This window comes from Canis lupus, chromosome 28 (assembly GCF_011100685.1).
Source record: "Canis lupus familiaris isolate Mischka breed German Shepherd chromosome 28, alternate assembly UU_Cfam_GSD_1.0, whole genome shotgun sequence".
In the NCBI taxonomy this organism is placed as follows: domain Eukaryota; kingdom Metazoa; phylum Chordata; class Mammalia; order Carnivora; family Canidae; genus Canis; species Canis lupus.
In genome coordinates this window covers 6702140-6716001 of record NC_049249.1, presented here as the reverse complement: position 1 = coordinate 6716001, position 13862 = coordinate 6702140, and the positions used below count along the sequence as shown (strand labels likewise).

The 13862-nt window shown below is 40.9% G+C and overlaps 1 protein-coding gene across 12 annotated transcripts in view; it reads left to right on the top strand.

Annotated features, from left to right (window-relative positions):
* CPEB3 (cytoplasmic polyadenylation element binding protein 3) overlaps window positions 1–13528 on the top strand; it is a 199719-nt gene extending 186191 nt beyond the window's left edge. For 9 of the 12 annotated variants that reach the window (XM_038578192.1, XM_038578186.1, XM_038578189.1 and 6 more), the window contains one exon: window positions 7840–10619. In XM_038578192.1, the coding sequence (XP_038434120.1) occupies window positions 7840–8067 (228 nt within the window). In that variant the 3' untranslated portion in view covers window positions 8068–10619. Of the gene's footprint in view, window positions 1–7839; window positions 10642–13337 lie in introns of those variants that run through there. The other 3 variants (XR_005380421.1, XM_038578187.1, XM_038578188.1) reach the window with 3 other exon arrangements.
* The last annotated feature ends 334 nt before the right edge of the window (window positions 13529–13862 follow it).

Genomic DNA, 13862 nt, shown 5'->3' with positions numbered 1-13862 from the left:
GGCTGTTTGTGAGAATACTAATGGAAAAATGAGCACCTCCATTTTTCTAAGTACTTATCTCAGTAGGACATTCAAGTTCTTTAACCCCAGAAGTCCAAGACTATTAGTCAATTAGCAGTTTGTGGGTGGGTGCTCATTCTCACTTGGAAGAGCTGGTGTAAACCTCTCATAGGGTAGGAGAAACTGAGGCCTGCAAGACTGTGATATAGCCAGTGAATGGAAGGAGCCAGGGCACTCCACACTTCTGTGTTCTGAGAGGGTGGTGAAGCCATAGCAGTTAGGCATGTCACAGATTTTTAATGATTTGCTTACCCTTTGTTCTCCACATGATACACTGTTCTGCTAAGAACCTGGTTTGAGGCTAGTTTATATCCTCAACCCCAGCCCCATTCTCAATCAGTGTGAAAGAAAACCAGACTAGGGAGTGGATCTATGGATTGCGTGGGATACTGTCAGCTGGCCCGTTGTTTCATGAACAAGTTACCTTAAGGCCAAACAGAGCACTCATCTATCTCTCTGCACTCTATAAACATGTGGCAAAGGTGTCAACATAAGCACATTCTGAGCTGTGGGAAGGACACAAGGACAATTTTAAAATCTTTCTTCCCCTTACACTTAAGAATATGAAAGACAGTAGGTCCTATCCTACTATCTTTTTACCTGAAATCAGGTAAAAAGAAAATTCAAACCCTTTCCCGTATGTTTTTTTTAATCTACCCCAGATGGCTTCTAAAATTAATAACTGTGAATTTGCTATATCTGGAAGGTTGTGGATAACTTTGTTGCTAAAGAAAAGCCATTTTCACATCACTGCTTTAATTTCCTAGGCATCTGTCATCTGCTTTCTAAACAGCAGGATTCCAGCTCATGGTCTGTTGAAAAACTGAAAATTTATGTCTGAACAGTCTTAGTATTGCCTGCTGGTAGAGGACTTATGTTAGCAACTGTAAAGACACCAGTTTGGTGGGAATGTTAATGAGGTTACTGTGGTTTTTAGGCATAGATAGATGTACTCTGTGACACATGCCAAGGAGATTAGGAGCACATCATGTTTATAAGCTTTAATACACCAAATAAAATGGTTTTTCCAAGAAGCATGTTGTTCAAGATGATAAGAAATGGCCTACCTGACTTCTGAGCAAGCCTCTTCATTTATCCCTATCAAAATATACCTGTTGGCCTCTTTCTCTGATGTGTCCACTCTGACTCCATTATCTAAAATCTTTACTTCTGGGGGATCCCTGGGTGGCTCAGCGGTTTGCCGCCTGCCTTCGGCCGGGGCATGGTCCTGGAGTCCTGGGATCGAGTCCCATGTCGGGCTTCCTGCATGGAGCCTGCTTCTCCCTCTGCCTGTGTCTCTGCCTCTCTCTGTGTGTCTGTGTGTGTGTCTCTCATGGATAAATAAAGAAAATATTTTTTAAAAAATAAAAAATAAAATAAAATCTTTGCTTCTACTCACCCTCTAGCCCCTTGTTAAGCATGCCTTACCTGCCTGGGGGTGGCTGGCTAGGTATCTGACAGACTTAATTTGGTGGTTCCTGTGGCCATGTGGGAGACTACAACAGGGACCATTCTTTAGCTGTCCTTAAGAGGACATTTAGCACAGCATTCAAACTGAGCTTTTATCTTGGCTAATGCCCCCCTTCTCATTTCTACAACCTTTCAGGCTCAAGAAGAGGGAATTCTGGACCTATAAATTGTTTATGTTCTCCCTAGGTATCTCCTCTCTGCCACCAAGAGCTATTTAGTCATTGCTTTATTTACATTGGAAGGTCATTTTGTTGACTGATATCAAAAAAACTCCAGACAAATATTTTCTCTAGCTTGTTAGATACAAAACAGTGTCAGCACTGAGAACGGTTTGTTCAGGTATGGCTTTCTCTTTGTCATTCTAAATATATTATTCCCTTTATCCAGTTTACAGCTGCTTATCCATATCAGTCCTTCTTATCCTTAATGGTTTTCACAGTTCATCAATAAGTTCCACATAATTGTCAGCATCCTTGGGCGTGGTCATCTTCTTTAGGTGTGTGGTATGAATCCAGATTCTCTGTGTAGGAAGTTTTCATCTCCTGTACTTACAAATCCCTTTAAAGCATAAGGTCTATTTGATGATAAGACTGGCTTTGCATAGGATTGTAGTATTTGGATTTTAATAATGGAAGTGTAGATCAGTAATATAATCCCAATAGCTTGGTATCTCCGTGTGTTAGAGTTTATTGATACTCCAGGTGATTTAGTTGACTAACAGAAAAATCCATTTTTATTTTAATAGCTACATGTCTGTGTATTGAGAAAAACAATCTGGATAGTCAAGTAAAACATCATGTAGGTAGCATTAAGGTAAGGCGAAAATTACAAATGGTTTGGGAGTGCCTTTAAGAAACTCAGGGGCACCTGGGTGGCTCAGTCAGGCAGCCAACTCTTGATTTTGGCTCAGGTCATGATCTCAAGGTTGAGCCCCATGTCCTGCTCTATGCTCGGAAGGGAGTCTGCTTAAGGATTTCTCTCCCTCTACCCCTCCCCTCTCTCTCTAGCTCTCTCAAATAAAACTTTAAAAATATAAATGAAATAAAATAGTTAATTTTTTAATGAATTTAAGCTCAATTTTAAAAAATTAAGAGCACCTGAGTGGTTCAGTGGTTCAGTCAGTTAAGCATCTGCGATCTGCCTTCACCTCAGGTCACAATCTCAGGATCCAGCTGCCTCAGGCTTCCTGCTCTGTGGGGAGTCTGCTTCTCACATGTTCTCTGCTCCTCCCCCTGCTTATGCTCTCTCTCTTTCTCAAATAAATAAAATCTTTTAAAAAATTAAGCTCTTAAAAAAAACAGAGGAAAGATAAACCCATACAACCACAATACCATTTTTACACCTGAACAAAAGTAACCTTTTTAAAAAATATATATTACCAGAGTATCTCCTTTGTGCTAGACTTGAATCTACATGCTTTTTTTTTATTTGTATAAATAAAAATTCTCCTTACATGCTCTTTTTAAGTTTGTATTTGTATTTATAATTAAATGACTATTGTCTTTCTCCTCCAGCAGCTTTCTTTTGCTGAATGTGAATTATTTGTTCAGACCAGTTCTCTCTCTGACCTGGAGTACCCTGAGTATAGTGGTAGTAGCAAAGTGGTCTTCAGCTCCTGGACTTGAGGTGGAAAAGCAGGCTGCTACCTGTTCCCTGAATGCCCTGCCTCTACCAATAATCCTCTAGTTTCAGGGCAGAGGGGGTTCATTCCACCATTTTGATTCCTTGTTGACTTTCAGATGCAAGGAGATCAGGCCAAGTTAGGTATACTCTCATAAGCCAATAGCCTCATTCCCACAAAAGTCCACAACCCCTGAAGACCCTTTTCTTTGGACCAGCCACTGTCCTGTCTTGCTCCAGGACTCTGTCATCAAGTTACTTGAAGCTCAGGAGAGATGTTGACCAAGGAAAGGCTATAGATAAGAAATGCCAGAGGAGCAATAAGGAGTATTAAGCTCAAAGGAGAAAGGAATAGAGCCCTGTAGGACTGAAATAGTTAAGGAAGGCTGGGCCTGTAATTGATTTTTGACAAGGTTGCCATTCATTGGGTAAGGAACAGTCTCTTCAACAAATGGTGCTGAAGTATCTGGATATCCACATGCAAAAGAATGAAGTTAGACCTGTGCCTCACACTATATACAACATTAACTAAAAATCAACATAAATGCAGGAGCTAAAACCATAAAACTCTTAGAAGGAAATGGGTAAATCTTTATGACCTTGGACTTGGCAGTAGAGTCTTAGATATGACATCAAAAGGAAGAGCAACAAAAGAAAAAAATAGATAAATTGGACTTCATCAAAATTAAAAACTTCTGTGCATCAAAAGACCTTGTCAGCAAAGTAAAACAATTTAGAAAATATTTGCAAATCATATGTCTAATGGAAATTTAATATCTAGCATATATAAAGAACTTACAACTCAAGAACAAAAAGACAATACAATTTAAAAATGGGCAGGGGATTGTCCAGTTCTAGAATGACAATAGCTGTTTATAATACATACAGATATGAAAAGAGCAACTAAGGAGATTCAAGTCTAGCACAGAGAGACGTTTTGGTAATTTTTTTAAAGGTTACTTTTGTTTAGGTATAAAAAATGATAATAGAATATAGTTAGTTATATTGGTTTTCCCCCTCCAGTTTTTTTAAGAGCTTAAATCAATTTTTTTAATTGAGATCAAATCATGAAAAATTAACCATTTTAAAGTGAACAATCCAGAGCACTTAATATATTCATATTGAATAGACCTTTTCCAAAGAAGATATACATGTGGCCAGCAAGCACATGAAAAGATGTTCAGTGTCATTAGTCAGTAGAGAAATGCAAATCAAGCCACAGTGAAATACATCTTCACACCTACTAGGATGGTAGATCACAAAAATGGAAAACAACAAGTGTTGATGAGAATGTAAAGAAATTAGAACCCTGGGACACTGCTGGTGGGAGTGTAAAATGGTACAGCCTCTATAGAAAATAATTGGGCAGTTCCTCAAAAAGTTAAACATAGAATTGCCATATGCCCAGCAGTTCTACTTCTAGGTATATACTCAAAATAATTGAAAACCAGTGTTCAAACAAATATATGTACGTACATGTTCATAGCAGCGCCATTTACAGTAGCCAAGAGGTGGAAACCTCCCATCAGTGAGTGAATGGATAGACAAAATGTGTGTGTGTGTGTGTGTGTCACACACATACACATGTATAATGAAATATTCAGTCAAAAAGAATAAAATACTGCTGCATGCTACATCATGGATTGAACCTCCACTTATGGTGATAATAAGTGAAAGATATCAGACACAAAAGATCACATACTGTGTGATGCTATTCATATATAATATCTAGAATAGGTAAATCCATAGGGAAAGAAGGCAGGCAGGCCGTCGACAGGGGTTGGGGAGGCAAGAGGGGGATAACTGTTCTGTAGGTAATGGATCCCCTTTGGGGGATGAAACTGTTTTGGGACTAGAGGGGGTGGTTGTGCATGGTACTGAATGATCACTTTAAAATTGTTAATTTTATGTTAAAAAGAAAAGACCTGGGCAGCCCACTTTAAAATTGTTAATTTTATGTTAAAAAGAAAAGACCGCGCTGCCCAGCGGTTTAGCGCCACCTTCGGCCCAAGGTGTGATCCTGGAGACCTTGGGATCAAGTCCCACGTCAGGTTCCCTGCATGGGGCCTGCTTCTCTCTCTGCCTGTGTCTCTGCCCCCCTCTCTCTCTCTCTCTCTCTCTCTCTCTCTCTCTGTGACTCTCACGAATAGGTAAATTTAAATAAATAAATAAATAAATAAATAAATAAATAAATAAATAAATAAATAAATAAATAAATAAATCTTTAAAAAAAAAAAAGACCTGACCTCTCAATAGGTACATAAAATTGAGTGGATTGAGCATTTAAGGTGGAAAGAAGGTACAAGTAAAGGTAGAGCCCAGGTGGAGTTTGAGTTGGGGCCCAGCTAAGGAGCCTGGGGCAGATGGTGCAGCCTCTGGCTTATGTCTGAGTCCTGGGAAGCAGAGCACCCTGTCAGACTTAGGCAGCTTGGCCCACTCCTGTCAGCACTGAAGAATTGGAATAGCTTGTGACCAGGGAAGGAACACTGCGAGCAGATTAAATGAAAGGTCAGCATGTCATTGGGGGAGCCAGGGAAGGCCTGGAGCTTGGTGGCTGGTGCAGAGGCTGTCAGTAGTGAACGTACCTGGGACAGGCTGGGATGGCCGGGACTAGAAGGGATGCAGGAGGAATCCAAACCAAGCCAGGCCTGTTCTGCAGCTTTATGATGTTGACCTCATTTAATCCCCCTAGGAACCCCATCAGGTGTGAATTCTCCTTTTCCCCCAGTGCACAGATGAGGACATAGGCTCAGAGTGGCCTTGCCTAAGAGAAATTTGCCTCAGGTTGCCTAGCTACTGACGTGGCCCAGAGGCACTACAGTTTTGTTTTGTTTTTTTTTTAAGATTTTATTTATTTATTCATGAGAGATACAGAGAGAGAGAGAGAGAGAGAGAGGTAGGGACACAGGCAGAGGGAGAAGCAGGCAGGAAGCCCGACATCGGACTCGATCCCTGGTCTCCAGGATCAGGCCCTGGGCTGAAGGCAGCACTTAACCACTGAGCCACCCGGGCTGCCCCCAATACAGTTTTAATTATGATGCAGAGATCAACGCAAAAGATGTTTTTGAAGCCCGTTCACTAACTTGTCAGGTTGAAGAGGGGGAGGAGATTGGAGGTAGGGAACTCCAGCCAGAGGACAATTCCCCCTGGGTAACCAAGAGCTGCTACAGGTCTTCTCAGGCGGGTCTTCCAAGTTGGAGTACCTGGCTGGCCATTGGTCCTGTGGACTGGAGCTCATGGCCAGAGACAGAACTCCAGAGGAGGCCAGCAGAGGGGCCTTCCCATGGAGGAGAGGAGCCAGGAAAGTTGAGTGTCTGATCCTAGGTAGGCCATCTTTCCTGCTCACCCCGTTCTGTCCACCCTGCTGCCCCTTACCTGTACCCTGCCTCGTGCCCTGCTAGAACCTCCTGGCTGCACCCAGAAGCAGGTGGAATTGCCAGGCAGTTACCCCCTGTCCCAAAGCCCAGTGTCTTTGTCACGGTAGCCACGGTGTCACTCTTCCCCAGAATTGTCCTGGAGGGCTGCATGGGAAGGGGCCCGATCACAGACTTGTCACCTTTGTGCTAATTTCTAACATTCAAGATGCAAACATGAATGATGTCCCTTTTCTGCGGTTCTAGGAAGAGGGCATAGGGAAAACTCTGGCAACTTTGTTCTTCCTTGCTTTTGGTTTCCACTATACCACATTGCTTTGTTTAAATTATGAATTGTCCCCTGAAGGGCTGTGATAGGAGGAGATTAAGGAATAAAGTCCAAAAAATATGAAAGTCTCAATTATTATAGTAGCTTAGCAGGTCACTAGTCCCCTCCACTTTTCCCTCTAGTCCCCTGGACATGGTGTGATAGACCTGGGATGACAGACTTTTGGAAGCCTTGTCACTAAAATACTAAGGCCTCGAGCCTCGCTGTGGTATCACATCCCAGCCTGTCTTGCCAGCCAGTGTGACTATGCCCCTCCGGGCTGGCTCACACCACACCATTCCCCAACTTCGCTCCTTGCCTGTGCCTGTTTGTGAGCTTTGTCCCAGCTGGTTCCTCTTCCTGACCCCCTTTCTCTCTCGCCCCCAATGGCCAATGCCGCCTGGCCTTCCAGATCCAGGTCCTTGTACATGCGCTACCTCTCTTGATCTGTAGCAGCACCCTTGGAGGCGGGCATCATTGTGCCCATTTTACAGATATGCAAATATGTGTGCACTACTATGTATAAAATATACCCATTTGACAGATTCACAGAGCGAAAAGCGAACAAATGCAGAGGGAGGTTAAGAATTTGCCTGTGATCACACAACCTGTAAATCAACCAATTCCAAAGTGAAGACTCAGGCAGCCCAGGTGGCTCAGCGGTTTAGCGCTGCCTTCGGCCCAGGGCCTGATCCTGGAGACTTGGAGTCGAATCCCACATCAGGCTCCCTGTGTGGAGCCTGCTTCTCCCTCTGCCTGTGTCTCTACCTCTCTGTCTCTCTCTTTCTCATGAATAGAATAAATAAAATCTTAAAAAAAAAAAAAAAAAACACAAAGCGCAGACTCTCAGCTGCCATCCAGTACCACTGAATTCAAAGTACTGATTTGCACTTTGACTCACACCTTTGTCTGCCTGACACACCTTAAGCTATACTGTAAGTCCTCAAAGGAAGAAACGTGATGAAGCTTTGCTAAACATGTTTTCCTGTCTCTTCTCTTTGGGTACAGGTGGAAGTGAAGCCATATGTGCTGGATGATCAGATGTGTGATGAGTGCCAGGGCACGCGCTGTGGCGGGAAGTTTGCCCCGTTCTTCTGTGCCAACGTCACCTGTCTGCAGTATTACTGTGAATACTGCTGGGCGAGCATACACTCCCGTGCGGGGCGGGAGTTCCACAAACCGCTGGTGAAGGAGGGAGGCGACCGCCCTCGGCATGTCCCGTTCCGCTGGAGCTGAGCCCAGGGCAGACCCAGCCACAAGTACTGGAGTAGATAACAAGGAGGGAAAAAGAGAGGGCACTGCCTCAGGGCTTACAGTGTTCTGGAAATCTGTGCATTCGTTCTCGATTTTTAAAGAAGAAATGGGTCTTTTTATTATTACTATTATTTACAGTCATATTACTGAACTCAGTCCAGTATAATGCAGAATTGCAGAGTGTATAACGGTACTGATTTGCACTTTGATTCACACCTTTGTCTGCTTGGTACCTTAATTTCTTACACCTGATTTGTCACTCGTAGACTGCCATTCTCATCAGCGGCCATCAGGTTGACGTCTGTGATTTTTTTTTTGTTTGTTGTGTTGTTGTTGTTGTTGTTGTTGTTGTTGTTGTTGTTCTGATTGTTTTTGAACTGGAGCATGCACTTATTTTCAGAAACTTAGAGAGTTGCCCCTAGGAGAAGACTTACCAAAGGTAATACTCATGAGTAGGTGGCAGATGTAGCAAAAACTTCACAACAGTTCAGCAATCATTAGTTGGGGTCATTTAGAGTAAGGGTAACCCTTAATGAAAATAGGCCTTTAGTTTTCTATTTTGACATGTAAGGATACCTCATAAGCTGAATCTTTATTTTTCCTTCATGTTTGATTTTTGTTTTGCTGAGGATTTTGGTTAGATCTTTTAGTGTTACGTAAATTTATGCTGCAATAGCTTTTGCTGCTATTAAGATGGTATTATTAATACCATAATACTCTCTTCAGGCTAAGGTATCAATTTAAAGAAACCCAACAACACATGTTTGTGATTTAGGGGTAGAATCAGCTGCCGAAAGGAGATCAGAGTAGACAACAGAAAGCTTCAACGGAAGGTCACTATTTCTGACTGCATGTTTACTTAATCAGGTTGCTGCATGCAATAAATTTTATATCCAATGTCTAGTATAAAACCTTCCCACAATGCACAAATTAAGAATCTATATAAGCTATAAAATACTGATTTTTTAAGAGTTTTTTTCACTCAAAAGAATTGGTAATTGACTGGAGGAAGGCATGCCTCAATAAATGGAATGCTTCTGAAATTAGGAAGAGCCCATAACAGAATGACCTATATTACAACCAATATAAAACCTAGGTGTAGGATATTCTTAAAGCAAATTTGTGGATGGTAGATGAAGTACTTTGCGGTGCTCTGTTATATATTGTGCAATTTATTTTATATAGTAAAGTGATTATGTCTAACTGTGATCAAACTTAACTGTTTAAAGCCTCTGTGTCAGACATTAACGAACTTGACAGTTCATAACTGGTATACTATTAACTAACACATGAGCTCTTAGTTACAATCTCCTAGTGCTCGCACCATTTTACATTAGCTTCAGACCTTGTCCAGAAAACCAAAGAGCTCATCTTAGCTTACAAACACTAGGAATATATACAGTATATAGAGATAAGATGTCAGATTGACAGACTAGGCACATTTTAAGAAAGTTGCGTGGCAGTGATGCTAAAGAAATGTCTCTCCAAAACAAGATGGCCTGGGCAGGGTTGGTTGTCTGGGTGAGAAATTACTTAATTCCCTGGATTTATCCTGTAAAGCTTGAATAGAACTAAGACCTGCTATAATGACCGTGGACATTTTTTTAGCATTCACTCTTGGGCTGCAGATAGTAATATATAAACACAATGATTGTGAGACTATGTAAATCTTTCTTTTCTTTTTCTTTTTCTTTTCTTTTTTTTTTTTATCTTCTTCCTATGTTTTGGAATTCTGGGGACAATCTGACTGGATATGACACTGCAGAATAGATTTAAGTCGCTGTGTTTTATGTGCTGTGATGTCCTTGTCCTGTGTCTTAAGTTAATACTGCTTGTTTTTTGTTTTGTTTTGTTTCTCCAGTGTTTAGTTGCAATTACCAGCTTTCAAACTATAGTTTGTTTTCAAAAAAGGAAAAAAACAAAATAGTTTTTTACTGGATTAAAAATGCATATTAGAATTCTCCCCTTTTGAGGTTACCTCTGGGCTTTTTGGTAATAATTGCTTTTTTCCAGCCCAGCTGTGGTTTTCTGTTTGTTTTTTTCTATGTTTGTGGTTTTTTTCATCTGTACAAGAAATTTTGTTATGCACTACTACTTTTTGTATTCTAGACAGTTTTCAAAAGTTGGCTGAAGATTTTTTTGTTTGTTTGTTTTTAAGGAAAAAGGCATGCTTTCTGACTGACATGATCTTTTGCAATACCTCAATTTTGAAATATAGGAAAGAAAATGATATTTTCTAAGTAAGTTTATTCAGAAAAATATATATTAATTTAATTCTGCAAGAAAAAATGATTTAACAGATGGGTAACTTTATTTTTTTCATGCTTATTTGTGTTTTTTGAAAATGAAGAAGTTAGAGCTTTATAACTATAATATTAAAGATCATATCTAACCTACAGAAATCTACCTAATTATGTGAAAGAAGCAAAACTTTTTGAAGAAGCACCCCTCTTTCATGTACTAAAACAACACTGAGATTTAAAAAAAAAAAAAAAAAGCTGGAAGCTTTGTACAGCGGGAAGCTGATGTGGAGGTGAAAACCATTGTCATGAAGAATAGGTTACAAAGAATAAACTCCCTTTGGTGCTGAAAGTTGTGGATAGATGGTGGAGACTACTTTCCCTTCATTTGTATATTTATAATCAAGCGTTGATTGTGCTCGGCTGACCAGGATTGTGAAAGAGTTCTTCTGTTTGTATTTTTTTAAAGAGAACTTTTTTAGTTTATTAAATTATAACATGTTCCCTTTTGTTTTGTAAATAAATGTGCCCCCAAGTTGTTAATGTTATATTAAAAGAGAGGGTCCTTCAAAAAAATTATTTTTTAAAACACAAGAGGTGTTCTGACCTGCAACTTGACTGGGAAGCCCCTGGGTATCACAGGTCCTGTTGTGGCCTTTCCTTGATGTGACACTTGAACTAGTCGATTTTTTGAAGGCTATAACCTAACCTCGACTATTTGTTGTTATGTGCAATACTGTTTGTACTGTTTGTATAAAAAATAGAAAAAAAAAGAAAAGAAAAAAGGCATAAATCTTTATTGCAGATTTATTTTCATTGCAAACTTTAGACATTGTGATTCACTGAAATCATTTTTCTACTGTCAAATATGTACCTTTTCTTCATGCTGGTATTTTTTCAATAGTAATGTAGCCTTTGTACTGAGACAAATTTTCATTGTTATTTTTAGAAAGATTTTTTGCTAAGAAAAAAATTAAACATATTTACATATTTTTCATTTTATTTCGTATTTTCTTTAAGGAGTGCTTTCTCAATCATTACTAGAGTTGTTTCTGGGAGGGACTTTCATATCTGGTCAATGTCATAATATTATTTTGTATTTTTACTTGGAATAAATTAATTTTATGATGCTAATTCTTTAAAAGTTTATTTTTTTCATTTTCAGTTATTTTTGAAGCTAAAACCTTTGTAATATTGTTACTAAAGTGTCTAGTTTTTTGAAATGCAAAGCTTTATGTATTAACTTGCTGATGTGGTTTACAATAGTGTGACAACGATGAACATGGTTGGTTATGTAAAGCGATTGGAAAATGTAATGGATAATTGGGTAATAAAATGACAGAATGAGCAGAACATGTGAGATTTTGACAAGCCTTTTCCTTTATTACAGCGGTTTAGTGTAAGACTAGGGATGTCACAGTACGGTTGTCTAGGGCTGTCGCAGTGGATTTATACAACACCAGGTGCAGCGAGTCGGGGGCCCGGATGGCGGAGCCAGCCCCGCCGAGCACCGCCAGCCTGGACCCCGGCTGGGCCTCCAGAGCGCTTCCTCGCTCTCCCCGGGACTCTGCGTTCCGTCCTGCGCGCGCGCACGCGTGGGAGCGCGAGGGAGCCGCGGCCCGGGGGCGAGAAGCCGGCCTCGCTGCGGGCTCAGCCTCCGGTGCATGCACAGTGGCGACGGCTGGGGGCGCCCGAGAGCGGGGGAGGCTGCGGGGGCGCCGCCTCCGAGGGTGTCTGCGGCGGGGCCGGCTGGCTGAGCCGGCGCCCTCGGCCGTCACCACTGGACATGGACGGTGCCCGCCCCCGTCTTCCCCGACCCCAGCCTCCCCGTGACGGTGCCCCCGTGTGCCCCTCACTGTGGCGACCTCGGGCCGCCGGAGCACGAGCTGCCCGCCCTCCTGCTCCGCCAACACCCCGGGCCCCGGAGGCCGTGCCGGCAAGGCCCCGCGTCACTGTAATGGCACCGACGCTGGGTCCTCTACGACTGCGAGACTGGTGTTGCGTAAACAGAACATTCGATGACTTGCTCTAGATGATGGTGTTTCTAGAGTCCTTGATGGCCTCGTGCAGCTCCGTTGCCACGGAGCCGAGCTCATCAATAACTTGGAGACACGTGTGTCCAGAGTTGGCTCTTGGGTATGCTCTATGTATTCAGTTTTGTAAATAATATATAGATTAGATCAAGTCATGATGTAAAATTTTAACTCAAAGTGGGTACTACGGGTTGGAATTTTACATTTTAGCTACAAATAAACGATTAGGAACAGAAGAAAAGAAATTGGAAATTCTTGCTTAGTGGTATAAAGATTATGCTTAGATTTCTGCCTATTTCTTGTGTTTTATAGCTTGTTAGTGAGGCATGGGCTAATGCAGAGTGTACTGCATTTATGCAATTAGCGAGTAACTGCTAGTTTTCATTTTATCTACTATATTAGCAACAAAATGGCATTTAACTGGGTAAAGCTCCTACCTAAATATTTGAGTATTGTGACATCTCTACTTGCAAGGTTTGAGTGAAAGATTAGTCACAGATTAGTGAAAAAAAAGTATCTTTTTGTTAAAACTGGCTTATTTGTATGGAATGTTGCTTTTTCACCAGTTTGTATGGTATGTCAGCTAACATTTTGGGTTGTTTTTTTTTTTTTATAATAAGCAAATTTCTCTATCTCAGCTGCAATAGTGTTCCATTTTACCACAAAGTATTTTATAATTAATGCTGTTGACTTTATACCCCAAAATGGATCAAGAAGTGGATATGTGATTTGGGGATGTTTAAATTTGTATGGCGATGCTAATGGCAACAAGTAGAAAACTCGGGTGCTAATACAGGATAACTTCTGCTCTCTTTCTTTTCTGGATATAGTTCTGTTGGGGTATAAAGTATTAGGTATTTGTATTTTTGCTGTCAAAATAATGGACATAACTTTTAGAGTGTTCACAGCTAAGATCTCTGTATTTGTTTTTCAACTAACAACTAATTTTAAATGTATCTTTTATTACCTGTTCTCTTAGATTGTTTTTGCTAGTAACCCTTACTCAGCTTCCGCCTTTGGGGCTTGGACGAATATTGCTTGTATGGAACTGCAGTACTGTGACTACACATGGAGCTCAATGCAGCTATTGCTTACAACTGCTTAAACTTTGTAGTTTGGACTTCATTTTTTTCTGTAATAACAACTTATTAAATATAGTTGTATGAAGTACTGACACTTGTCATCCTTTGCATTTGCTAAGGAGTAGCTTGGAGTGTACAGATTGCATCTTGGGGACATTCGCACATTCAGATTTGCTTGGTTAGCCTTTTTGGGAGGGGGGACAAATTAAGCAGACTACAGCAAAATTCACCTTTTCTTTGACACACTTTTTTTGTTTTTTAAGCACATTTGCAAAAGGGAGGTATTTGTTGACACAATGCACGTGTAGTCAATGCAAGGTTTTTAAGGGGCGGTTGGGTTTTTATGCCGGTACTTGAGACCAATTTTCAAAACCCGAACCAAAACAGTCAGCGACAACGTAAGTACGCCCCTTTCGTTTGAC